Here is a 27724-nt window from a genome sequence, read left to right on the forward strand (position 1 = left end):
CAGCTAGTTCCAGGAAGCCCAGGGGCCCAGACACCAAAGCCAAGGCCCCTCCCTACCTTTGGTGTCTTCATCCTCAATGGTGGTGTTGGTGCTCTCCGAAGATTCCTGCCAAAGAGAACATAGGAGGTGGTGAGGAACACCTGGGAAGTAGGGAGAGGTGCAGCCAGTTGGGGGCTGCCGCAGCTGCCTGATGATGCAGCCCGATCCCTGTGAGCCTCCTGTGGTCTGTCATCCAAATGCTGAGCTGAAAACCCTGCCAGACTTTCAAGCCTAAGGAGCAGGAGGGCCCAGCTAAGCAGGTGGCTGGTGGTGGGGGTAGGGATGAAGGGATGGATGCAAGGAGAACCCTGGCCTTTCTGGAAGGGGTGGGATCGGGTATCCGGGCCCTGTCTGCTCGAGGGAGCAAAGGGCAGTTGGTATGTGGAGGAGCAGAGAGATACCATGGTGGTCATAGAATGGGGGAAAGAATGTACACGCTGGCAGGAGAGGAAGAGAGAGAGAGAGAGGGAGGGCCAGTGTGAGAGAGGGTGGGCTTTTCAGATGAGAGAAAAACCACACAACAGAGTGAGAAAGCAATGGAATCAGAAGAAGAGGGATGTGGGCCACCATGCCACCACTGGAACCCCTAGACAGAGCAGGGGCTGGTGGCTCCTTTGCCCCCGGCAGGCCCTGGGCAGCTGTGTAGAAACTCAAGAAGGGCCTCCACGGTGCCCACCATTTTGTCAAACCAAGCCACACCCTTCGCCACAACTGCAAAAACCAAGCCCTGAGATGAATTTAGAGCAGAGGGGAAGGTGAAGCGAGAAGCCAAGGGCTGGACATGGGATTGGGTTCAAATCCACCTTCATACAAGAGATAGCTCTCAGTTCTACTGTCAGGCTGCTGGTCAGGGCCATGAAGTTGGAGGTGTTAACAAAAACACGCAAACAACACACACACACACACATATTGTCACACAACACACACATACCAGGCACACCCTGAGCACCCTCTCCCCGCCCCAAGTTCCCAGTGCAGCCTGCAGGAGCGAGGCAGGAGCAAGTGTTTGAGGCCCAGCATTTACCGGCATTTAGGAGACGGCAGACACTCACCATTAACTGAACGCTGGAACTGGACTTTCTTTTCTGGAAAAACAAGGAGAAGAGATGGGACAGGAAGAGACACAGCGTGAAAACGGCAGGGAGCAGCGGAACAACAAGGAAGGTTTGGAAGGAGGATGGGCCTCAGGGTCATCCTCTGTGGTCCTTTGCCAGCTTGGCTTTGGGGCAAGGAGTCAGGGCCACCAGCCACAGCTGACCTGGCAGGGCTGGTCCTCTCTCAGCCTGAAGTTCAAGGGCTTCATCGACACCTAACTAGCTCTCGCCAATTTAAAGAACACGCTCCAGGCCAAGTCTCCCTTGGACCAAAGCCGCCCACTGTGCCAAGCTCTGATGGGGAGAACGAATCTTGGACATCTTGGATGCCAGTTGCCTAAGGCCACCAGAATCCAGTGCTCTTGGAGGACAAAAGGGCTCTCAGATCAGGAAATGAGGCCCAACGGTTCCTCCTAGGCTGCCCCCAACATCTTTACTGAGAGGACCCCACTCCTGATTTAGAATAACAGTCACTTTGGAAACTTGTCAAAAATATACAGAACCAGACCCCCTCCATGGGGTGGGGCTGGGGCATCTCCATTATAAGCAATGCCAGGTGATTCCAAAGCAGGGCCAGTCTTTTAAGTGGACTTTGAAATCCTGCTTGCATTCATAGCTTTCCAGTGACTGGCCTATATGCTGACTTTCCTTTATGCTGGTAGAGAAACCAAGCATAGAAGTGAAGCTGAGCCTAGCACTTGGGTCTTTTGGCCCTGCCATTTGGTCTGCTCTACCTTTGGGCATTTGTAGCTTCCCCATGTATTGTCTGTTGAACCAAGAGAAGCAGAAGGAGGACAAATGTAGATTATCTTTTCCTTCTCTTAGCTGTCTGAGCTAGGAGCCTTAAAGACTCACATTCATAGAAGATTGCAAGTCGAGGCTGACCCTTCCACTGCACACTGGAGAGACTGAGGCCCAGAGAGGGGAAGTGACCTGTCCAAGGTCTCTCTGTAACCCACTAGCAGAGCTGAGCCTGGAACCCAGGACCTGAGTGCAGGACTCATTCCTTTGTCCAGTCTCCGGGCACCTGTAGCCTGGCCCCTCTCCAAAAAATTGACCCTACCCTGGATGCACTCACATCTGAGAGGCCAGAAGGCCTCTCTCTCTGCTACACGGTACCTCTCCTCTCCTCTCCCACAGTGTCAGCCTCACTCCCTGGCTGGAGTCCAGCCAGGTACAGTGTTTCTGGGTAAGGGGACAGCCCACACAGCTGGGCTGTCAGCAGAAACTTGAGGAGCTGCACGGGGGCCAGGAAGTTCCAGGCGGGACACGAGAAGGAAACACAGAGCAGAGACTGCATCAGATTCAGACGCACAGTGACAGGATGGGACATGGGTGAGAGGTCACGACGGCACGGATGGGACACCAACAGGGGCAGTGAGTGGGGTTAAAGGCTGGGAGGAGTCATGCCCTCCTCATAAAAGTAGGGGCCTAGGGATCTGAGTTGACTCGTTGGCAATGGGTTTGGTTTTTTCTTTTAGGGGTGGCGGAGGGAATTGCTTCTTGGTGATGAGAAGACTCAATTTCCCTGAATCACAAATGATGATGATTTTAAGAATCTCACACTGGCCACTTCAGAGTTTAGTTCACGAGGGGCTTTCACAGAACGCAGAGTCACGTCTCAGAACTACACGAAAGCGTGGTTCTAAAGTTAGCAAGGATGGTAGAAACAGAGTAAGGTCAAAATTAGCCTTGAAAAGCCCTTAAAAGTCCATGAAGTACAATATTCTGTCACATCTTCATAATTCCAACTGGACCAGTTTTCCTCCAGTGTCGGAACCAATCACAATTTTTCAGCTAAACCCCAGGTGAAATTGCTGGTTTGTCTCTAGGACCAAGTCACAGAAAGAACGTGCATTTTCTCGCCTTTGGCTGAATTTCTATCAGTTAGAGAAGTATATGCCAGGACTCCACCAGGTCCCACAGAAACTTCCACTCTCCCCTCCCACAGGTGATGGGACCGATCCCAGGTCTTGGAGGGAGGGAGTGTTGGTACCCACGCTCAGACCTGCAGCTTTCCTTCCCACTGGTAGTGAATGCCGACTGGACCCCACACCCAGCTGCTCAACCTGCTCCTTCAGGGGAGCACGTATTGCAGGCTGGGCTCTCTGAATCCTGGGCAACGTCCCCGTCTTCCAGCTGGACTTCCTCTCTCTTCCATGCAAGGAAGGGAAGCAGTCTGAGCCAAAGAGACGAACTGGCTTGGAACACCCTTTGCGTTTCTCCTCCTTTGCACCTCAGTTCACCCTGAGAAGTCACTCCATCTGTCCTGGCTACAGGAAGCCATGGCACTTTACTCAGCGAGGCCCATCTGAGAGCCTGCAGGCCAGCCCAGTCTCACCATGCCATGAGACCCCTTCTCTCTGACACCTCCTGTCCTTGCCACGAGAGAAACCAGACTAGAGCTTTGTCCCAAGACCCACCTGAGGGAGGCTCCTGACCTCACCCCCAGTGGTTCTTCTATCAGCTTTGCCAGGCCCCGTATCCAAGGGCCAGCAGACTAGAACAGCCTCTTCCTCTACCCCTTTCTCCTCCACTGACTTGGACCATAGCCCCTCAATGCCTGTGGTCTATGCCCTGACACTCCCAAATCAGGGTCAGGGAGACGGCTTTCCCTAAGGAGCTCAGCTCTGCATCTGCACACCAGGGAGCAGAGAGCCCCAGCTGCTCAAAACTCACAGAGTGCTGTACAGCCATCCTAGCATTACCCTTTCAAAGTGGGGGTGCAAGAGGGTGATTCATAGGTAATCCAAAACAGCAGGTAAGCCAGGACTCAATTCAGGATTCCATTCCAGGGTTTGGTGTGGGTGCATGTTAACTTTGTAAACTGGGTTGGCTTTCCAAATGTTTTCTTGAGCAAACTTTGTTTTCAAGAGAAATCTTACCCAAAAGTCCGATACACAAAAACAGATAAAAGATAATAATATTGATGGGCATCGAATGAGCATGTATCACACGCCAGCACTCTGCTAAGCCTTCAGTATACATAGTGTCTTTGTTAATCTCCAGACAGCTCTATGAGCTGGGAACCCTTTTAACCTCACTGCATGAATGAGGAGACGCAGGCTCAGGGAATTTCAGTAACCACCCAAGGTCTCGCCACTGCTCAGCCCACCCAGGCTCTCTTAACCACCACGATGACCATTACACAGACCTGTTCTGGCTGATGTGGGCATGAGAAGTCCAGACTCTTATCCCCTCAGCCTGCCCCTTTCTCATCCCACGCACCCCCATGTGCTAAAGGAGGCATCTCCTCAGAGTCTTTGGGCTCGCTTTCAGTTTGAATGCCACTTAGGCTAATAACCAGATAAGTATGTATCCCTCAAAGACCCAAGATGAGAAGGGAGAATGACTAGACAGGGCTTTCGTTGCTCTTTTTGTTTGTCTGCTTTTAAAGCCAAAACCTTGGAAATTATCGAGTCCATACCCCTCCTACTCCTGCCTATTGTACCTATGGGAAAACTCAAACGGAGAGACAGCTCAGGGCAGTGGGGAGCCCCCATTATGGCCTCTGACATCCAGCTCAGAACCCCTCCCACTTGCCCCCCAACTGAGCGAAGCCAGCAGCCTGAGACTATAAATGCTACCAGGGATGAAGCCACCAGCACACCTGGGTAGCTGCGTTTGGGGAGCTTCCCACACCTCCCAGGGTCCCAGGCACAGCCCAGCCCTAGGACCCTGGCCAGGCAGGGGTCTGAGCCCAGAAAAAGGTAGGGTCTCAAGAGAAGAGAACCCACAAGGTGATCCAGTGGCAAGGGAGGGTGGGGAGCTGCAGAGAGCGGGGGGCCAGGCCCCTGAGAGTAGAGGGAGAAGACAGATGAGGCAGGAAGGAGGGCTCAGCAAGAGTGGAGGAAAGTAGCTCGGGCATCGGGCATTGGGGTGGGGACAGAGGGCAGGCCTGGGTCTCCCCCAGCCCCTAGGGCTTGGCAGGTGGAGGGAGGAGGGTTTTTTGGCACTGAACTGGCAGGCCTTTGAGATGGGCAAACCTCTAGGTCCCAGAGCTGAGAGGAATGGCTGTCTGTCCTCCATGGGCTTTGTGGTCTGGGCCAGGGTGGGCATAAGGTCAGGGGCCCATTCTGGGCAGAAGAGGCCATCCCTCAGCACCATCTTTGTCCCCTCTTGCACTCTCTCACTCACCAGGTCTCCAACCCCAAAGAACCTTGGGACCTGCCCCTTCCCTTGCACCCTCTCTAACCCCAGCCCACCTGCCCCGCCCACTCTCCTTCAGCCCCCCTCCCCCACCTGCCCCACCAAGTCCCAGCTCTCATGGTAAGAGGGCAGGCACTCAAAGTTCAGGTGTCTGGGTCTGGTGACGGCCTGGCCACAGGTGTGTCACGTCTACCCAGAACATCATTAGCAGGGCCTGGTTGCGCCGCCCTGACAGCCAGTCCCTGTTGGTGGAAACGCTGCTGGAGGCAGGCCCTGAGAGCTCCCAGGGAGCTTACCTTCACACCATCGTTCTTCTTGTTTCCTCCACTCTTCCCTCCTGTGGAGGAGAGAAAGTAGAGGGTTAACAACACCAGGCAGGGCACCAGGGCCCACAGGGTGAGAAACAGCAGCATCCACGGGCGGCCAGCGGGCAGGCAGTGTGAGGAACAGAGCCGCGTCAGCAACGCTGAGGGAGACCTCCTTCTCCTCCTTCTCTTCCTCCTCCTCCTCCCTCCTCAGCGGCCCAGGGCAGCCAGTGGCCACGGGGTGGGCCTGGGCTCCCCAGATTCTCAGCAACCGTGAGCGTGGCCCTCTGGCCCCATGGGTCAAGGGAGGTGTCCAGCACGTCCTGGGTGGTGGGGGTGCTGCCTCAGCCTGGGGATTCCCTCTGGATCCCGGTCACCACCCATGCTAGTGGTGGCCAACCAGAGGCCTGGCTGCCTGGCCCGGGGCTGGATGCTCCTCCCGCCCCAGCCTTCTCTAATTTTAGCCCCATGCTGCTGCGGGGTCATATGTCAGCCCTGCCTACTCACTCTGGACAGCTGCAGGCCGAGTTTTGCTGGTGACAAGAAGCAGATGCCCCCCTCTGGGGCCTACCCCTGCCAGAGCACCCACCCCCAGCCTTTCTCCTGGGCAGCAGTTGCAGGCTCCCGAGCTCCATGCTGGGGCTGGCTGTCTTCCTGGTGGCCGGTAAAGCGGGACTATAGCTCTCAGGGAGGCCTCGGCCTCTGTCATTTCCCTTTCCCTCCCTCCTTGTCTTCTAGCCAGAGTTCTCGGAGAGGCCACCAGCCAGGAAATGGCACGGAATGCCCAGCCCTACCCAGCCTGGCATCCAGCTGCTTTAGGCCTTAAGCAAATGCCTTGAGTTAAACAAGGCTGGGTATATATAAAGCGCTTAGCACAGCACTTGACCCCTGCACAGTAGATACTCGGTAAACAGTAGCCATTATAATTTTTTTTTCCTGGTGGCCTGGAGAGGATGAAATGGTGGGGGGGGGGGCGGGGGGCGGGGGGCCAGGGGTAGGTGTGCAGACATCAACACCCCAGGGGCCCTTGCCGGTCATCCCTCACATTCCACCTATGACCCCTTCCAGGCTCCATTCCAAAGTTTCCTTCTTGCAAAGCAAGGGTGTGGGGGTCCCCTTCTGATCCTTCACATTCCCAAGCCCCTCTCTCACTTTCCTCAAGCTCCCTCCAGCCCACTGGCCCCACTTCTAACTCTAGGTTTGCTTTCTCTATGTGTCCTCATCCTGTCTATGAAAGCTCCCACTTCTGAGCTGCCCGGTGGAGCCAGGGACCCCTAACTTGTCCAGACTAACCTTTCCACCTCGTCCACCACCACTCACCCACATCTTTTGGAGCCTTAAAATGAAAACACAAGAGGTGAGCTGACCTCAGAGCAGTCCCTCCCACATGCCACAGCTGATGAAGTCCTTTCACCAGCACATGTCTTCTTAGAGCATCGTTAGGATGAGCAACACTCAGCAGGCCCATTTTTCAGATAAGGAAATTGAGGTCCAAAGAGGGAACAGGTGAAGCAGTGAGTTGACCTCAGGTCAGGACTGGAGCCCAGGGCTCTTCTTGTATTTTGAGGCTAACCTCAGGACCTTGGTTCTTCTTGAAAGATAGAGGCAGAGAGGCTTCCCAGGACCCTGCTCTTGAGTTGAAGACCTCAGCCAAAGCAGAGGCTGGAGGGGAAAGCCTGTTCAGGCCCTGGCTCTGTCAGTAAATTAATTACTTCCATCTTTGGGACTCAATTTCTTCATCTGTAAAATGGGAAATTCAGAGGGCTGGGAAGGGAGGTGGACTAGAATGGGATCTCAAACTCAAATACTTACAGTGGCCAGGCAGATAATGGAAATGACAGTAAGAGGGCTAGCCAACGGCAAGAACCTTGTTTCCTCAAATATGTATTCTCTCCCCTTTATCTTAAAACACACAGCTCTCTCAGGCTGTCTTTCATTTTCCTACTTTTGACAGAATCTGGTACAAGAAATACGCCCTTTCCTCTCATATCTATGAGATACGCAAAAATCACAGGCAGCTTACACAGCGTCAGGGTCAAGTAGATGGGCAGCTGTGGCTGTGGAGAGCAGAAGTGCGCCCCCTGCAGGAGGACACCCGCTCAACCCCAGCCCAAGCTGCTGGCAGCATTGCAGGTCCAGTCATGCCAGGTACTCTGATTTTCAAGAGAAGCCAGAAATTTTGTGTCTTATCTGAAATCTCTTGATTTTTAAGTGCTGAGAGCCAATTCCAAAATTTTTAAAATCATCGATGGCCCCATAGAGCACATCTAGGGAGATTGGATCTGACCACAGGCCACCATTTTGTGAGCTCTGGGCTGGAGTTCTCAAGAGGCGATTCAGTTGTTAAAAAAAGACTCTGACTGTGTAGGCAGCTCATCTTTCAGTTAAAGGAACTGCAGGATCCTTGTGTGGGGAGAGGGTGGGAAGCAGTCCAGTGTGGTAGAGAAAGCTGAAGGCTGAGTTCCAGTGCCCTTCTCACCTCTGGGTCTATCTCTTCCTACCTGGTTAACCGGGCAGGTGGGCCTTCTCAGCAAAGCCAGGGCTGTACCCTTCTCAGAGCTGAGCCCTTGCTGTGGTGCTGGCCACACGCCTGCTGCAGTCTACTCCTCTGGCCAGGCCTCAGCCAAAGGGCCCCTCAGGTGAGCTTTCCTATATTGGCTCAGTTGCCCTGCCAGCCCTTCCGGGCTCTGGAGAGAAGCCTCTGTCAGGCGCTTGCCCCACCACTCACTGACATGCCAAGCAGAGTTTCTTGCTAAGCCCTGATGCTAATTCCTTCCCCTGCTGTCTTTGGGGCCACATGCCACAGGTAATTGGGTACTCCCCACCTTAACCAGCTTGGCTTTGGCCAAGAACCTGGGAGGCTCCTCTGATGGACTCCCTGGTGACCCAGCCTGCTTAAGGGCACTTGCTCTGGGGCTGGTCAAATGTGTGTTGAATCTGGGCTCTGCCTATCTCTAGCAGTGGCAACTGGGGTAAGTCAGGCAGAGCTCAGCTCCCTGAGCTTCAGTTTCCTCATCCGGAAAACAGGGATAGCAATAGCCCCCTCACTTCCTTGTCATGGAAGCCACCTGAGGGGATGCGTGAGAACTGTTTAGCATAGTGCTTCAATAATGGTGAGGGGTATTGTTACTCCCTGGGCCTGGGTCAGTCCAATCCGGACCTGTACCCCAACATTCAGGAAGATTTCCCCTGTGATTGGCCCAGTCTGAGAACTCCAGCCCTGCTGTGAAGGGGGGGGACAACTTTTGACCTCTCCCCATTTCTGGGTGCTGGTATGTGACAGGTGAGGTAAACCCCTAGCCACAGGGTCCTCTATAGCACCCACTGTCAACAGGCCCTCTGGCCTGAAGGTACCCAAACATCCAATAGGGCACTACCCCCAGCAGACCAGTTCAGGGTGTGTTGGGGACTCTGTGGTCCCACCACCTACCCGAAAAGTTCCTGGTGGCCAGCATGGTGGTGAGGATGGCTCCCTGGAACAGAGAAGAGGAGGAGGACATGGGGGAGAGGAGGGGGGGGTGAGGGGTCAGAGGAGAGACAGAGAAAGGAGAGGGGCAGTGGGGAAGGAGAGGCAGGTGCTGCCTTCAGAGACAAAGCCTTCTGCCCTTGATCCTCCATTTGTTCCCCTACACACACCCCAGAGACTGCCCCCAACCAAATACTTCCAGCTAGGGCCAAGAGCCCCCCACCCATGAAGAAGTCAGGGGCTAGCGGGCCTTAGCTGGCTCAGCTCCTAGGAACAGATATTAATAGGTCCCACTGGCCCAGGCAAGGCTGGTGGATGGACTCCAAGGACGCCTGCCAGTGGGGGCTCCAAAAGGCCATGGAAGTTTCCTGCCTGGGTAAGGACAGTAGACCCTTTGCGTGCCAGCCCTCCACCTCTCTGCCCTCTGCCGGCACTCAGCACCTCACTCCAGCACTTTTGTCCCTGTGTGGCCCTGGGCTCAGAATCTGGAGGGTTCTTAGCATGAAGAACTCCTCTCTGTCAGTCAGGGGCAGGGGCTATGGCCCTGTGGTCAGGCCTTCCAAGGTTCTAACCCTGTCCAAGTCTGACCTGATTTGGACAACCCCTGAGTCAATAGACTACGATTTTTAGAATCCCTGATTGCAACATTTGAGACTTCCTCCACGACACCGATCCCACTGGGGTGGGGCTAGGACTCAGTTCTCCTGGCATCAACCAGCCACCACCCTCTCAGCCCATGGCCCCGTCCTGAGCCCTCGTTCCAGGCCCAGGAGTAGTTGATGAGGAGGTTCCGAATGACCCGGGCCTCAGCATCCGTTACTCATCATCTCCCAACGTTCTGATGGCTTCTCTGCCCCAACTGGCCGGGGCAGGGAGGAGGGTACCCCTTGTTCCCTGCACCTACCAGCTCATGGGGTCCCTGACAAGAGCTAGGTCAGGAGCTGTCACGACCCTGAGCACACAGTTTAGGGCCCTCCTGGGTCCTACTGTTGCTTCCTTGGGGCCATGGTCACTGTCTGAGTCTCTCAGCCACCCTCCCCACCCCCCAGCGCTTCAAAGCCAGGACCACGCACCCCCTACCCATGGTCTCCCACCCAGTCACAACTGACCCATACACCGTTGCCCTAAGGGTTCATGCTCACGCTTCCAGCTGTTCCCTGTCTGGGACACTCTTCCCCACTCTGATCCTACATTTGGCTGATACCTGCTTATTTTTCAGGGTCTCAGCTTAAACGCCATTTGCTGCAGCAAGGTTTTTCGGGATCTTTCCAGACCTGGCTCATGGTGGTGCTTTGTGTTCCCACAGCGTCAGTCACAGCACTCATCACGGCCCTGAGGGTTCCTGGTCACTCATCTGTCCTCCCACTAGACTGAGAGCTTGGTCAGGTGGCCATGGGGCAAATTCACTGCAAACTCCCTGTGATGGCTATGGGTCAACTTGACTAGGCTATGGTGCCCAGTTGTTTGGTCAAACACCTGGATGTTGCTATGAAGGTATTTACTTATAATTAACATTTAAATCAGCTGGCCTCAAGTAAAGCAGATTACCCTCAATAATGTGGGTGGGCCGCATCCAATCAGTTGAAGGCCTTAGGTACAAAAACTGAAGTTTTCAAGGGAGGATTCTGCCTGAAGACTATAACATAGTCTTCTATGTTATAGCATAGACATTCTGCTCAAGTTTCCAGCCCACTGCCTGACCTACAGATTTTAGATTTGCCATTGCTCACAATCCTGTAAGCCAATTCCTTAAAATAAATCCCTCTTTCTGTCTTCATATATGTGTTTTATAGATGAATATGTATATAGCCAAAAAAAAAAAAAACAAAAAAAACAAAGACTGTTGCTGTCAAGCCAATTCTGATTCATGGTGACCTCCTGTGTTACAGAGTAGAACTACCCTGCAAGGTTTACAGAGGAAACCCTCATGGCATAGTGGTTAAGAGCTACAGCTGCTAACCAAGAGGTCAGTGGTTCAAATCCGCCAGGTGCTCCTTGGAAACTCTCTGGGGCAGTTCTACTCTGTCCTATAGGGTCTCTATGAGTCGGAATCAACTCGACGGCAGTGGGTTTTTTTTGTGTATATGTATATATGTGTGTATAAAAAGAAATTTTTTTTCTGTATACATATGTATATATATATTTATCTATCATATATATATTGTCATGTGCCCGTCAAGTCAATTCGAACTCATAGCAACCCTATAGGACAGAGTGGAACTGCCCCATAGGATTTCCTAGGCTGTAATCTTTATGGGGGCTGATCGCCAGGTCTTTTCTCCCTCAGAGCTGCTGGTAGTTTCAAACCATTGACCTTTCAGTTAGCAGCCGAGCACTTAAGCATTGTGCCACCAGGGCTCCTTACTATATGTAAACATATACGTCTAATCTTATTGGTTCTGTTTCTCTGAAGAACCCTGACTAATATACTCCCCAAAGCCTAGCCCACTTTCCAGCATACAGTAGGTGTTCAATAAATGGCTTGTTGAAGGAATGAACTGAAGTACTAGTGAGTGAGTCTCTTGGCTTCTGTAGAGACCCAGGCACGCTACTCCCACACCCGGGGTCATGGCCGGGGGGACCTGTTACCTTCAGTTTTCTCCTGGCGTTGAACTTCTTCAGGCAGTCCACGGTCTCCTGTCTGTGCATGCAGGAGGCCACAGTGGACCGGTGCTGGAGGGGAGAGGGAAGAGGTCTGTGAGCAGAAGGCAGGCTGGAGGAAAGGCCTCCCCAAGGTCCCCTCAGCAGGACATCTTAATGGAAGTGTGGTCGACATTTGGGGCAGGGGACAATTCTTTGTTCTAGGGGGTGTCATAAACACAGCAGGATGTTTAGCACCCAGGATGTTTAGCCCACTGGCAGTTTCAGTAGCACCCCCAGTCATGACGCCAGCCCGAAATACTTCCCATTGCCAAATCCCCCCGGGGACCATGCAGGTCTGAGTTTGTGAACTAAGGCCTCCTTGGCCCCATTCTGGGGGTCTGGGCCCTGAGGCTTGGCAGGGCTCTGTGGAGGGCCCTGCTGAGAAAGGCTCACCGAGATCCAGGGGTGTTTGAGGGCCTCGGCAGCTGTGATACGTTTGGACGGGTTAATGGTCAGCATCTTATTGATCAGGTCCTTAGCTTCCGGAGTGACGGTGTCCCACTCGGGTGATGGGAACTGGAAGGGGCAGAGAGGCCAGGTTTGCCCAGCCTGCCCCAGGCCACCCCTGCGATCCCCCAGCCCCTGACTGGCAGGGGAGCAGGCAGGGGTCCCACTGCCTACCCACTCAGGCGTCTGTAACCAAGGGAAGTTGGAAGCTCCTAAATGCAGGGATCCATCTGGGATCAGGGGTGGGACAGGTCACCTGACCCTAGGACAATTGGAACAGGGACAGAGGGAAAGGTACCCCCCCCCCCGCATTATTCTGAAGCTATGCCTCACCTGGAGAGAAGCAGGCCAGTGGTTATAGCCCAGGCTTCAGAATTAGAAGACCTGGGTTCAAGTCCTGCCCCTGCCTCTCCCTGGCTCTGAGACCTTGGGCAAGTCATGAGGATTGCATAGGCTATAAAGCACGTGGGTCATAGTTTGGTAGATAACAGCTATGCAGAAAAGCAGGATAGCTTGGTAAAAGCATGGACGCTGGAGCCAGACTGCCTGGGTTCAAATGTCAGTTCTATCATTTCTTTGCTGTGTGACTTGGGCAGTTACTTAACCTCTCTGTGCCTCTGTGGGGATAATAATAGTACCTATGTTATAGAGTGGAGTGAGGTGTAAATGTAGTGATACATGTAAAACATTTAGAAGAGTGTGAAAGAAATGTTAAACCAGAACCAGGTGCCATTGAGTCAGCTCTGACTCATGGTGGCCCAGTGTGAGTCAGAGGAGAATTGAACTCCATAGGGTTTTCAATGGCTGATTTTTCAGAAGTAGATCACCAGGCCTTTCTTCTGTGATGCCTCCGGGAGAACTTTGGTTAGCAGCTGAGCTCATTAGCCATTTGCACCACCCAGGGAAATAAGTGTTAGCTATTATTATTATTTTACATATATAGAGAGAAAGATAAAAGCCTGGCTTCTGGGGTCTGTTCCCCCACTTCTGAGCCAACTTTGGTTCTCTTTCTGCCATCTTGGACCCTACAGGATAAATCCTGTCACTTTGGGCTCCCAGTCATTAGGTGTGTTGTGCTCAATACTGGGCCCTGGTCAGTCCTCAAGCTCCATCTGTGCACTTGAGAGTGAGAGGGGCCCTGAGTGGGTGGGAGGGCAGGGGGGAGGTGTCCTCTGGTCTCTGGTCTCCCTGGGCATCGACTTTCATTGGAAGGGGACCCAGGGATGGGGGTGGGAAGGCAGAGGAGGAGCAACACTCACATCATAGGCGCCAGCTTTGATCTGCTGGTACAGGCGATGCTGGTCCTCATCCCAGAATGGAGGGTACCCAACCAGCAGGATATACAGGATGACCCCTGGGGAGAGGATGGGAGAACCTTCAACCCTCTGTGGGCAGGAGAGATGAAGGGTGGGGGGGTAATGAAGAAAGGAGAGAGGGGGCACCAGAGGAGGGGGCAGCTGAGGAGTAAAAGGGTCTTCTAGCTCCCAGGACACTCACCACAGGCCCACAGGTCCACAGGCTTTCCATAAGGGTCCTTCCGCAGCACTTCTGGGGAGAGGTATCCAGGTGTCCCTGCAAACCCTGCTCCCCAGATACAGACAGGCAGACACACACACAAAGGTTGGCACTTAAGTAACTCAGAGCAAGGCCCTGCCGGAAGAGGGGACGAGGGCTGCCCTGGAGATGGGAAGACACCCCCACCCCCCAGACCTTAGTGTTACACCATGCAACCCCATGTTGCACCAGACTAAGGTCAGTAAACCTCTGGACCAGGGTCAGCAAATACATAGTACACATGTCCCCACTCCAGAGCCTATGGAAGAAACCATTAATCAGAACTCCTTCCCGCAGGTCCTGACTCAGCTTCATAAGCTTCTCAACACAACTCTCTCTGCAGCCAGTACCAGTTGATTGCTGGTGGCACTTGAGATGAAATCTACATGCCATGGCAGTTCCAGGATGAGAGCTGAACCTTTGCCCACTCCCAATCCCCTCCTAGGAGCTGATGATGGGACTTCTGGGGACCTGTTCCTAACTCCGGCTCTGTCCCCTAAATCCTTGGGTAGGTCTCTTTATCTTCTGGGCCTCGGTTTCCTCATCTGCCAAATGGGGAACTAGGGACTCCTATCTCAAATACTGAGAGAAAGAGAGTATTTAAGTACTGGAAACCCTGGTGGTGTAGTGGTTAAGTGCTACAGCTGCTAACCAAAAAGTCAGCAGTTCGAATCCAACAGGCGCTCCTTGGAAACTCTATGGGGCAGTTCTACTCTGTCCTATAGGGTTGCTAGGAGTCGGAATCCACTCAAAGGAAATGGGTTTTAGTTTTTTCTTTATCTTAAATACTGGAGTTCCTGGGTGGTGCAAACGGTTAACATGCTTGGCTGATAACCAAAAGGTGGGCAGTTGGAGCCACCCAGACATGCCTCAGAAGAAAAGCCTGGCGATCTACTTCTGAAAAATCAGCCAGCGAACATCTTATGGAGCGCAGCTGTACTCTGACAAACATGGGGTCACCATGAGTCAGAGTCAACTCTACGGTAACTGGTGGTATCTTAAACACCTCCCAGCATCACCGGAAGGGCTAACTGAAATAGTGGACAAAAATAGTTTAATGATTAATTATAAGAATACCCACTGTTTATCAAGTGTATGCTAAACACGGAGCTGAGCATTCTACATGCCTGATATCATTTAATTCTCACAGCTCCATTTCACAGGTGAGGAAATGAAGGCTTGGAGAGGGGAAATGATTTGCCCTGAGTCACACAGCTGGTAAGTGGCAGAGTCAGGATTTAAATCCAGAGCTCTGGCTCTTAACCATTGATCCATGTTGCTTACTAAGAAAACATTCCAGATAGCTAAAAGAGACTAAAATTACACCAAAATCTCAAAGAGTACTGGGTCATCTGAGTTACACTCCTGACTATACTCCTTTCAGGAAACCCTGGTGGCGTAGTGGTTGAGACCTTCGGCTGCTAGACCTTTTAGTTAGACCTTTTACAACTCTATGGGGCAGTTCTGCTCTGTCCTATAGGGCTGCTATGGGTCAGAATCGACTCCACGACAATGGGTTTTATACTTCTTTGAAGTGTCCTTAACCTTGCCCAAGTTTGTCAGCCTCCATTTCCTTACCTGTAAAATCAGGATAAAGCTTTCTAGCACCCAGGGTGCTAGGGGAAATCCTTAGCCAACAGTGAAGGTGAGTGCTCATGAAACTGTTTTAGTGATAACCATGCCCCTGAGCCTGGCCCCCAGAAAGACAGGATACGCAAAGCCCACTGATCTAGAGAGGCTGGGTGGGGTGGGCCCTGCACCCTGAGGGCTGGCTTGACCATAGAGATGGTCCAACAGCCATCCCCAACCCACCCTTGCTCTGCAGAGAGTTCCTATAGGTCATGTGTCAACAGCAAGGCTGGCCCTCCAAATCCTTGCCACCTCCCACCCACCCCCCACTCACCGAACCACGCCTGTTGTTCTCCTTCCACCTCTATGGCCAGGCCAAAGTCCGCCAGCTTCACCGCAGCGCCCTTGAGCTTGGAGGCCAGCAGCAGATTCTCAGGCTTTGCAGGACCAGAGAGGAGGGAGAAAGAGGAGGAAAGGGCCAAGAGGACCATCAGCAGATTCAGAACCTCACCTCTGGGGGGCCTGGGTTTACAGGAGAAGTAGCTGGATAATCCAGGGGCTCCCTTCTCCCACCTCCAGCCCCCACCACAGGGCCTTGAGTGTCAGTCCTTAGAGAGGGGTCTGCCCTATGCCAAGGCCTCCGTTCTGTAACGGGAAGACCCTTCCTTCATCTTCCCTTCCCTCTCCTCCCCTCCCCTCAGGGTCTGGAGCTAGGGCTGATGTGAGGAAAAGAAACAGACACCACCACCACAACAAAGAAGAAAAAATAATATCCCTACTATGTGCCCAAACTGGGCCATATATGCAATATACATTGTCTCCTGTATTCATCCCAACAACACCTTGGGGTAGATATTAGTATTGTCATTTTCCACAGTGGTCTTCTTACACCCCCTGAAATGGTCCTACCTCAGGGCCTTTGCACCTCCTGTTCCTCCTACCTGGATAACTCTCCCTAACCAAGCTTCACAGGACTGGCCCCTTCTCCCCAACCAGCCCTCACCTCAGGTCACCACCTCAAAGAGGTCCCCCATGACTACTCCAATGAAATGAGGAGCCCCCAGGTGGCCTCTGGCTTGACTCCTTTTTGTCACCTTCGGAAATCTCATCGCAATTTCTAATGATTTTTCTCATCTGTCTATGTGCGTGTTCACTATCTGCCACCCCCAATAGAATGCGAGTTCCTTATCTGTCCTGTCCATTGTATCATCAGCACCTAGGACAGTGGGTGGCATATAAGTATTTGTCCTGTGTATAAAGACGAGGAAACCAAGGCTCAGAGAGGTAAATAACTTGAGCAAGATCATACAGCTGGTAAGTGAGAACCAAAATTGAGGCAAAGTCTGATTCCAGAGCTGTGATCTTAACCACTCTAGGCTGACAGATAGTTGGGGCTGGTACATGGGACCAGCAACAGCCCTGAAAAAGGCCCCACACCTGGTTTTTTGGGTATCAAGTCTGCTGCCCTCTGGTGGCTCAGGCCCCCAGAAATCCTGTACCTCCTGCTGGGTCTGGACGTTCCCCTCCACCTTGGGACTCAGTACAGAGGGGAGCTAAGATCATGGACTCTACAGTTGGAAGGTCCAGCTTCTAATCCCAGCACTGTCCCTTCTACACTGTAGAACTTGGGCAGATTATTTCACGTCTCTGAGCTTGAGTTTCCACCTCAGAAAAATGGAATAATGCCTACCTCATGAGCTGGTATAGGGATTAACTGAGGTGATCCATGGAAAGCACTTAACAGTGGCCTACAGTAAGTGTTGATAAACATTAGGATTCACAGTTTCCACTTGGGGAGGGGTTCAGAGGCCCTGAAGACAGCCAATCTCCTTCTGTCCTCCAATCCTCTTCCCCACTGGGACTTCCAAGGGGTCCCACATCTGATCCTTCACTGCCCAAAGCTAGGCAGGACCCAAGCAAATATAGCTCCTGTCTGCCCAGCTCGTTCAGGCCTCTTTTGTCCTCTGGGGCAGCATTTCCAACGTGTCCTGGGTCGTGGTAGCCGTCCTGCCCTGATTTGATGAATGTGCTACTAATTAATCTACCCAGTGTGGTCTAAATTTGGGCTGCCTCTCCTCCCTCCTCCCTGAGCAGGGGTTGGAGCCATAATGGGAACAGGCCCTCTGGGAGAACGGTCCTGTTGTCTGGCCTAAGACCCTCCATGTGCACACTCGACTATGGTCTACACCAAGTCCCAGGGACCTCACTTGGGGCTCCAATGAGAAACCATGAACTGCCCATGACAGCCAGAGGTGGGTACCCCAAGAGGGTCCTGGGCCAACAGGAGCATGCCCAGGGAGGGAGCCAAGGATGACGAGGGTCTGGAAAGCACATTCCGGCAAGAATGGGGACTGTAGCCTGCAGAAGACCTAGGAGCTGGAACATCACTGCTCCCAGTCCCTCCAGGGCTGCTCCGAGCTGGAGGCTGCTCTCTGTGACCCCAGAGGGCAGAACTGGGCTCATGAGTGAAACCTCAGCATCAGGAAAGATTGAAGGAGCATTGTCTATTCAAGGGACTACCCAGTGGGGAGTGACTTTGTCATCACTGAAAAGCAGAGGTTTTATGGATGCCTGGCAGGGTCACCCTAAAGCGGCTACAACAGGAACAGGAACTGGATTGAGTGGGTATTGGCACCAGACTACTGAGGGCACAGGATCCAGGACCAGAAGACCAGGCTCCAGGCCTAGTTCCTCCACAAATGAACTGCATGTCGTTGGGCAAACCCCTTAAACTCTTTAGGCCTTAATTTCCTGCTCTGAAAAATGGGGGCGATGTCATAAGCTACCAGACACTGATGCCATGAGGCCCCACAGAGTAATCCATGAACCCTGTGCTAACGGGGCAGGGCTGGGTGACTGGGGCCAATCCTAGACTCCACGCTTGTTTAGTCCTGCCAGTCTCTTTAGGAGGATACTACAAGAGCCCCACGTCCTATTGGTCTCTTCCTCCAGCCTGCCAGACACCCCAAGAACAAGAAAAATAACATATCTGCTATGGCTGCTAACCAAAATGTCGGCAGTTCGAATCTACCAGCCACTCCTTGGAAACTCTATGGGGCAGTTCTACTGTGTCCTATAGGGTCATTATGAGTTGAAATCGACTTGACAGCAGCAGGTTTGGTTTGGTTTCTCTCATTTGACATCCTCATTGACCCCTTGCAGAGGTTGCTACGGCAACCTGCTGGCAAAGAAGCTGAGACTCAGAGAGGTTGAGATACTCCAGGCCATGCAGCTAGGAAGTGGGCCTAGCTGGGATTTGAACCGAGCCTGTCTTCTCACCCTATGCCCTGTAGTCAATGTTGGCAGTCTACCGGTGTGCCTCCTGGCCTGGCACAAAGCATGTGGGGCTGAGAGTCAGAAGAATTCAGTCCCAAGCCTAGATGCTCTCCCTCCCTGAGCCCAGCTTCCTCATCCAGACAGTGGGGAAGACTCCCTGCCCAGCCTAACTCAGGGAAACTAGAAGAGTGTGATAAGGCCCTTGGCTGGAGGAAGGGAAGGCAGGGCTGGGGGCAGGCTCCCCCCTGAATGGCACTCAGGGGTGGGTCACTCACCTTCAGGTCCCGGTGCACCACCCCCATCTGATGGCAGTGCAGCACTGCCTCCAAGATCTGCTGGATACAGTGGCTGGAAGAAAGGGGTCCTGGTATGAGAGCGGGCAAGAGTGGCCCACCCCTGCATGCCCTCTGCAAGGCTGTCTGGCACTCACCTAGCATCAGCTTCACTGTAATACTCCCGGGCCACTATGTCTTCAAACAGCTCCCCACCAGTGACCCTGGGGAAACAGGCAAGAATCACTCTCCCACAGAGGCCATGGTACAGCCTCATCTACAAGAGCCTCCAGGAAGCTAAGAACTGTCCCCCCAGGGACATGAGAACCTCAGCCCCAAAAGGAGGGGACTAGGGCTGAAGGCCTGGGGGCCACCAGGGGCGCGCCCCTGTTATAACAGCCTTGCTAGGTTCCAGCATAGCCTCCCACTGGCCCCCCTTCGCCCTTACCCCCCTGTTGCCTGCCTTTCTGCTGCCCTGGGCTCCAGGCTGGTGTTAGACCTGGGCTGGGATATTTGGAACACATCGCTCAGGTTCATCAGGCTTCTAGAAACCCAAGGCTGTTTATTACAGATGAGACCAGCGTCGCTGAGTTTTCTTGCCAATCCAGGAACCACCAAAGCCTATCTTTTCATTATTGCTTTTCCTTAAATTGACTGGCTTTAAAACATAAACATATTCCAAAAGGAAACTTTATATGGCCACTGTAAGTGGGAAACCGGCATCACTGGCCATAAATAGAAGAGGAATGGAAATAAATACGTAACCATGAAGGTCAAAAGTGTTTGTTGGTGTAGCAGGAAAACCAATTTGCACTGCTTGGGAGACTTGGGACCAGAAGAGGGAATCCAGCCCAACCCAGCCCAGCCCAGGGACATGTGGGACTCCTCAGCCCCAGGGACCCTCCTCAGGCTGCCCCCAGTACTGATCCATGCCAGGGTGGGGCCAAACTCACAGGTCGAAGATCAGGTAATGGTGTCCCTCCTCAGAGATGCTGTCATGGAGTCGGACTGTGGGAGGGGCCGAGGTAACAGTTACATCCAAGGCTCCCACCCCCGCCCTCCCTCTCGTCCCTCGTATAGCCAGCATTCCAATTGCTGAGATGGTCACTGAGCACAAATTAGATACCAGGTGCTTTGACAAACAGATGAGCAAGCGCTCAGGGCACTGAGCGCTCTGACGTCAAAAAGAGAGGCCTGGGTTTAGAGACAGTGGACTCCTGTTCTGGTCAAAGTTTGGTCCCCTCTCCTTTCCAAGGCCTTAGTTTCCTTACTGGGCAGGCCAGCTACATGCAAAGAGCCTGTGGCTCACATCTCTGCCTCTTATGAGCTGTGTGACTCTGGGCAAGTTGCTCCACCTTTCTGAGCTTCGGTTTCCTTGCCCAACAATGAAAATGAAACTCCTAGACTTGCAGGGTTGTTGCAAGAGTTCCATGAGGCACACAGTAGGTGCTCACTCAGTGCTGGCCCTGAGCTAATGTCCCTGCTCCGCTGCCAGGTCGGAGGAGATAATAAAGCCAGGTGGAGGGGGCAGTGACGGTGTTCTCTGAGTTCCGGTGCGCTGAGAAACTGTCATCTCTCCACACCTCATTTACCAAGAGCAGAGGCAAGGCTCCCTGGAGCCCAGAGCTCTCAGAATCACCCTCTGGGCTTCTAGAAGGGGTACCTGACTCCTGAGATGACTCTGGGGCCCACGCACGTCCAGCCAAGTGCAAGTGCTCCCAGGACAAGTGCCCTACACCACAAACTGAAAATGTCCATAGAGGGGGCGTGGCTCAGTGAATACAGCCACATGATAAAAATTACACAGCTATTAAAGTGATGTAGCAGTTACATATTCCCTGGTTCAGAAAAAAAATTCAGAGTCATTGCCAAATTACACCTTTTGATGAAAGGCAAGGTGCTAAACAGTGTGCACAGTACTTTTTCAAAAGGATGTATTTAAGCTTGCATAGGACATACTTCTCTCTGGAAGGAAACGGAGAAGCTGTCATTGGGGGTGCCTTTGGAGGGAGGAAATGGGAAGAAGTGGTCACAGGTGGTGGGAGACTTATTTTTCCCTGTAAACCCCAGTGCCGTTTGAATTTTGGCCATGTGCATACATTTCCGACGCAATATTGAATTTCCTGGATCACTTATGGGCTCCCATATCTACACATAAAGGTCTGGGGAGTGGACTGAGGACAGGCATCAAGTACCCAGAATGGGTGCCTACGGGCGAGGGGAGGTGGGGGCCAGGGATGGAGGATGAAGGGGACACAAATTAAAAAATTTTTTTAAATTCTTAAATGGTAACACGTATTTAAAAATAATTGCTGAAAGATGTTTTAAATATATTTTACAGCAAAGAAAGGCAGGTTGCCTAACAGTGCCTGTGTTGTTATTGTATACTGTCGAGTCGATTCCAACTCAGAGCAACCCTATGTGGCAAAGTAGAACTGCCCGTAGGGTTTTCTTGGCTATAATCTTTACGGAAGCAGATCACCAGGTCTTTCTCCCGTGGAGTTCAAACTGCCAACCATTCCGTTAGCAGCGGAGTATTTAACTATTGCACCGCCAGGGCTCCTTAACATCACCTGTAACACTGCTTTGGTTTCTTATCAACATTTTATTATAAAAATTTGCAAATGTACAGTCAAGTGGACACTCGTATACCCACCACCTAGATTCTATCATTAATATTTTTCTACACTTGCATTATCATATATCTGTTCACTCCTCTATTCATCCACTAATCCATCTTATTTTTTTTTAAATGCATTTCAAGGTAAATTGCCTGCTTAATTTTTACAATTTTATGTGTATCTGTATAGTAGATGCCATTGGGGTAGGGTTGCCAGAAAAAAAAAAAATGCCCAGTTAAATTTGATTTTCAGATAAATGATAAATATTTTTGGTGGCACCCTGGTTAGAGCACTCGGCTGCTAACCAAAAGGTCAGCAGTTTGAACCTACCAGTCACTCTACAGGAGAAAGATATGGAAATCTACCTCTGAAAAGATTTATAGCCTTGGAAACCCAATGAGGGCGCCTCTACTCTGTCCTATAGGGTTACTATGAGTCAGAACCAACTCCACACCAATGGGTTTTGGGTTTTTTAAGTATGACCTACATATTGCGTATGTGGGTATACTTATACTAAACATTTTTTGCTGTTTATATGAAATTCAAATTTAAATGGGCATCCTTGTATATTTTTGGTATGGAATCTGGCAAGCCTGTATATGTGCCCTGTCCAGATCTCCTTGAGAAGGTTGATGCACCCACGCCCCAGCTGCTGGGAGTAGTGGCTGCTAACAGGTGCCCCCTTGCCTTTTTCTGGAGAATTGCCCTTGGCTGAGGGCAGTCACCTTGCCCACAAGGTTACCTGGAGCCTTCAGCCAAAGATTGTCTAATGGAGGTGTGGGGGAGGGGACGGTAAGGTGGTACAAAGGGCTGGTCCCCTTGTCCCAAGGAGGAATAACACTGCCATGTGATTTATGCCCCAGAGGTCCCCCTTCACCACCTGGGATCAGGTCAAATTTAGATTTGACTTGAGACAACATCCTTGCTCGGCTCCTTCCCCCTCTTTATCCTGCTTTACCCCACCCCTTACAGATCTCCTCTGGGAGCGCACCTCAATGAACCATGACCACCCAAATGCCTACCTCAGGCTCTGCTTCTAGGGAACCTGACCTGAGAGAATATGTATAAGTGTACTTGAGAAAAATCTGGAAGCATATATCAAAAAATGTTAGCTCTAGATGGTGGGGTTATAGGAGATACTTCTAAAATGATCTGTTCTCATTTATCTGTAATAAACTTGTATTATTTGTGTATCAAGGTAAAGTTTTGGAAAAGTACTCTCCTCTCCCAGTCTTCCTCTAAGTGGACTCTTGGTGAGCATGCCTCAGGCAGCTGCGTGAGTCTTCCTTTCCTGAGTGTGAGAAGCTCTGAGAAGCCAGCCGCAGCCAGAATCATCTCAGAAAGGACTTTTAGAATGGGGCCAGTGACTTTTGGAAGGAGCTTTCCCTCCCCTGAAGGCTGGAGTCCCAGATCCACCCCGTGACCAGGAGCCTCAACCCCTACAGAGAAGGTCCTTAGAGCTCAGGGAAATGGACATAATTGGGGCAGGGGTGGTGTGGGTATTTGCTGTCTCTAGCTCAGATGGTACCTTTGTGCTGAGTGGTTAAGAGAACAGCTGCTAACCAAAAGGTCAGTGGTGTGAATCCACCAGCCGCTCCTTGGAAAACCCTATAGGGCAGTTCTACCCTGTCCTATAGGGTCCTATGAGTCAGAATCGACTTAACAGCAATGGGTCCCTCTGAGAAGACACTTTAGGGGGACAGGAGCTGTATTTGAATCCCCACTGGGCAGTCCACAACCTGTAGCAACTGCACTGGAGTCTGCTTCTGTCCTTGAGAGATGGCTGAATCAGACCTCTGAGCCTAGGAGACAGGACTCCTCGTTTCAATGCTATTTTCACACACAAACTCCCCTTTCATTGGTGGAGGCTGCCTAGAGGAATAACTCAGCCAGAGTTCTAGAGAAACAGCAGGTTTCAAGGGCCACAGGCTCTTGGGTGGCGTAGTCATGGTCCCAGGTCCAGGTGGAGTGATTGGCTTGTCTATGTCAATTGAGTTAGGTTGTCGGTTTATGCCTTTAAAAATATTGTCACAGAACAAACAAATCTGTTCATTTATGAAGGATTTATGAAGTTTCTGACATGCCTGTCCTATTTCCAACAGTTGCAATTTTTTCCTTGGAAGCTGAAGGAAAGGACTTGCTCCCCTCCCTATGTGTGTCCCTGACACCACACTCCTGACATCCACTTGGGAGGCTAAAAAGAAGGACTAAGAACATGGACTCTGGAGTCGGACTTGCTGGCTGTATGACTTTGGGCAAATGACTTAGCCTTTCTGAGCCTCCATTCCTAACAATAGTGCTAATACTGCTGGGCTGTTGTGAGGAATTAGTGAGATATTGCTCATAAAGCACATAGCACAATGCTTGGCACCAGGAAGAACTTAATAAATGAGGACGTTATCATCTTCATCATCAACCAACCACATTTCCCTTCCCCACCTCAAATCATCTTCTGGATTTTCAAGTTGTTCCTGGCACAGTCCAAGATTCCTGCTCCCTGGGGTGGCCTTCTGGAGTCTGCCCCATATGTAGATGGTAGGTGGTAATAGCCCAGAAAGCAGAGTACTGTCCTCCCCCAAGCAGGATTGGGGAAATAAAGATGCTATAGGGTTGCTACAAGTTGGAATCGACTCAAGAGCAACAGGTTTGGTTTTGGGTTTTGGTTCATGGCACAGCTGGACCAAGCTGTGCGTGTCAGGGACTTCCTTGACCTATTGTCCCTGGGGCTAGGCAACAGCCACATATAGGCAGCAACCAGTAACCTTGGCTGGATTCTCTAAGCATGTGGGCTAGTTCTCTGTCTACGTTTCTCAGGCTCTACGCCCGTGGCTGTACCTCTTTGCACTTCTTTGGGCTGAAATTACAACCTACTTTAAAGCGAGATGCTTAAAGGATCAGGAAGGGGCACCCTCCAAGGATCCTTCCAGCCCTGATAGTAGCTGAAGGCTCTTTGAGGGTTTTCCTGTTCTGGGATGCTCTGCTCTGCTCCCAGCAAGCTGTGCATCAGCCACCTCCCCCTCAGCTCTCATCCCCGGAGCCTCAATCCTTCCACACATCCTCAGTGTCTAGCAAAGACCTCAGATCTTGGGAACACTTGACATCAGGTGAATGGAGGAAAGGAATGAATGACTTGATGAGAATTATAATAATGAAGATGATAGTTAACATTTCTGAGCATTTACCATGTACCAGGCTTGTACTGGAGACATGGTGGTGCAGTGGTTAAGAACTCGGCTGCTAACCAAAAGGTCAGCAGTTCAAACCTACCAGCTGCTCTCTGGAAACCCCATAGGGCAGTTCTGCTCTGTCCTATAGGGTTGCTATAAGTTGGAATTGACTTGACAGCAGTGGGTTTGGTTTTTTGGTTTAGGCTTGGACTGAGGGCTTTACTTGCAATATCTCATTTAACCCTCCCAACAATCCTAGAAGGTGGGTACGTGATTATTTCCATTTCACAGAGGATACTGGGGCTCAGAAAGGGTCATACCCTGCCTAAGCTCAAACACCTAGTAAATGGCGGAGCTGGGATTTGAACCCAGGTGTGCTTGACTCCAAAACCCGTTCTCTTAACCACAATGTTGTCTCCAACGATGACCAAAAATCTTGATGACTCAGGGAAATGATAACCCTATGGTGGTGTTTCAGGCAAGAGAATATGTCTTACTTAAGTCAAGTTATTCTATAGGAAGGTGTAGGTTGGGGAAAAGGAGGGCAGCTTAATGATAACAAAGCACTTACCTCAGGACAGCCATTATGCTATGCTTTAATCATCACAATACTATGAGATAGGTATCATTCCCGTATTCCAGATGAGAAAACTGTACATCAGAGTGGTTAAACAACATGCCTAGGGTCACACAGCAATTAAGCAGCAAACCCATAATCTGAGCTGCAGCCTGTCAGCCCCAGAACCCCTAACTTACTGCTCCATTATAGCTGGGAATGAGAGGGAGAAGAGGGTGCAAGTGGGGAGGGGCAGCATTGACCTGAGACAGCTGCAATCCGGTAGCAACACACACACACACACTCCCTCCTCCTTTCTCCAGAGCAGACAGCCTTTAAAAGAATCATGGAATTTTATAGTCAAGGATAACTCACACGCTCCCTTCATCATACAGATGGGGAGTTAGAGGCTGGGAGAGGGCAGGAATAGCCCAGGGCCACCCAGTGAGGAAGTAAGCAGGCCAGGGACCAGGCTCCAACCAGGGATCCTCCCTGCAAGCCTCCCGGATGCCTCCTCTCTGATTCTGGCCCTGGAGCCTCTGGCTGCTCTTGTGCAGCTTTGCTCCCCTTCCCAGGCAGGCGCAGCTAAGGGGAGGTGCCGTCTGGGTATAAATAGCAGATGGAGATGCTTCGCTTGAGCAAGAGAGTTAACCCTTAGGGCCCTGGGCACTGAGAGGTGCTTCTCTCCTGAGGGAGATGGCATGGTGGCTGTCAGAGTTAGAATATCCCTTAGAGAGCACATAGGCCTTGTTTTCAAAGCACAGCCTATGAACCAGCAGCCTTGGCATCAGCTGGGAGCGTGTTAGACATGCAGAATCTCAGGCCCCAGCCCACTGAACCAGAATCTGCCTTTTAACACAATGCCCAGGTGATTAAAAAAGGAGAAGCACTGATCTGAACAGCCCTCTCCTTGTGAAGATAGAGAAAAGTGGCTCAGAGAGGGTAGTACTCCTGCCCAAGGTCACACAGCCATTCCCTGGCAGAACTAGATCTAAAATCTGCACTTCCTCTTGTCACGACTCAGAATCCTGGCGGGCAGGGGTGCAGCCTCCCACCCCCACCCCACCCAAGGTGCAGGGGTGGAGATGGGGAGGTCAGGCAGTAACCTGCTGTTTTAGTGCCCTTTCAGCTGGCCCTGCTGCCCTGGCTCTGCCCACCTTCATCCAGATCCAACCCAGCTGGCCTCTCCACGTAGCCTCAGCCTGCATCCGGTTGACCCCTGAGGCCTGGGCCAACGGAGCTTGCCTCTTGGTGGCGGGTGGCAGGGCTAGGGAGGCGGCAGGGCCAGGGTGCCAGACTGACTCAGCATGGGGGTGGGCTTGGGGAGTGGGCTGTGCAGGCCAAGGCCAAGTGTTTTCCCTCCTGGCCTATTTTTGTCTCTCTCAGAGCTCCAAGAGTTTTCCTGAAACAGCTTTTCCGAAGGAGGCTGCCGGCAGCGTGGGCAGGGAGGAAGGGCCCCCTTTTCACTCTCCCCCAACCAAGCTGGTCTCTGAGGAAGGTGGAAACTATTAAAGACGCCCCCTTCCTCATCTCTACTGTTGCTGTGCCCAGAGAAGAGAGCACCCACTCCACAAACATTCACGTACCCCGTCCCCTCCAGCCCCCGCTCAGACTCCTCACTCATTCCCCAGGGCTCACCAATGTTGGGGTGCTTCAGGAGGCGGCAGATGCGGGCTTCACGCTCCAGCTTCTGATGGTCTGAAACACAGATGACCAGGTGAGGTCCAGGTGAGGGAGGACCCTCCACCACCCCATCTCTCCCTCCTCACAGCCTCTCATCTCCACTTCCCAGGGCAGCCCATGGGGATTGGAAAAACTTGCCTTTTAGCCAGGGCCTATGGGTTCTCCAGGAAGGCAGGGGGGTGCGGTGGGAAGAGAGAGAGGCCCGGGTTGCAAGTCCCTTCCCATCTCTAGTCCTCAATTTCCAGAGCTCTCAAATGAGGGGCTTCCCTGAGCCCCTTCCTGTATGAAGCCCAAGCTCCTTCCACCAGCCTATAACACCCTTTGAGGCCTGACTCCTGCTGCCACATCCTCCAGCTCGGCCCGTCAGGCTCTACACTGTGCCCAGGCTGAAAATCATTTCTCTGAGCCTACCCCAGCCAGCCTTTTCACTTTGGGGCCCTTGCATGTGTGGTTCTCTCAGCCTAGAACACTCTCTCAACTTCCCATACCATCATGCACTGGCCATCATTCATTCCTACTCATCCTTAGATGTCATCACCTCCGAGAAGCCTGCCCTGATTGCCAGGTGGGTAGGGGGCCTCTTCTCTGTGCTCTCACAGCCCCTGACAGCATGCTCCACACTGTCTTACAGACGCCTGTATCCTTGAGGGCAGGGACTTGGTCTCTGTGCACCCCTGGCATTCAGCTGCATGCCTGGCACATAGTAGGTGCTCAAGAAATAACTGAATGAAAGAACGAGCGATTGAATGAATGAACACATTTCCAAGGGAGTAGATATCCTCTCCAGGAGAAGAGTTGTACTAATTCAAAGCAGCTACCTGCCTTTCAGAGGCCTCAGAGATGAAGGTAGCCCCAAAGAATCTATAGAACCTCCCTGTGGCAG

General features: G+C 52.0%; 1 protein-coding gene across 1 annotated transcript in view; it reads right to left on the minus strand.

The window, feature by feature from the left end:
- The window catches only part of CAMK2A (calcium/calmodulin dependent protein kinase II alpha), a 75042-nt gene that overhangs the window by 23113 nt on the left and 24205 nt on the right, over positions 1-27724 (minus strand). Inside the window, exons 3-14 of the mRNA XM_064278164.1 lie at positions 26797-26856; positions 19768-19822; positions 18973-19038; positions 18818-18890; positions 15601-15703; positions 13641-13724; positions 13403-13497; positions 12090-12212; positions 11643-11726; positions 9018-9060; positions 5579-5619; positions 57-105 (exon numbers count right to left, since the gene is read on the minus strand). Coding sequence (XP_064134234.1) covers positions 57-105; positions 5579-5619; positions 9018-9060; positions 11643-11726; positions 12090-12212; positions 13403-13497; positions 13641-13724; positions 15601-15703; positions 18818-18890; positions 18973-19038; positions 19768-19822; positions 26797-26856 — 876 coding nt within the window. The remainder of the gene's footprint in view (positions 1-56; positions 106-5578; positions 5620-9017; positions 9061-11642; positions 11727-12089; positions 12213-13402; positions 13498-13640; positions 13725-15600; positions 15704-18817; positions 18891-18972; positions 19039-19767; positions 19823-26796; positions 26857-27724) is intronic.

The sequence above is a fragment of the Loxodonta africana genome, chromosome 2 (assembly GCF_030014295.1).
Source record: "Loxodonta africana isolate mLoxAfr1 chromosome 2, mLoxAfr1.hap2, whole genome shotgun sequence".
Lineage (NCBI taxonomy): Eukaryota > Metazoa > Chordata > Mammalia > Proboscidea > Elephantidae > Loxodonta > Loxodonta africana.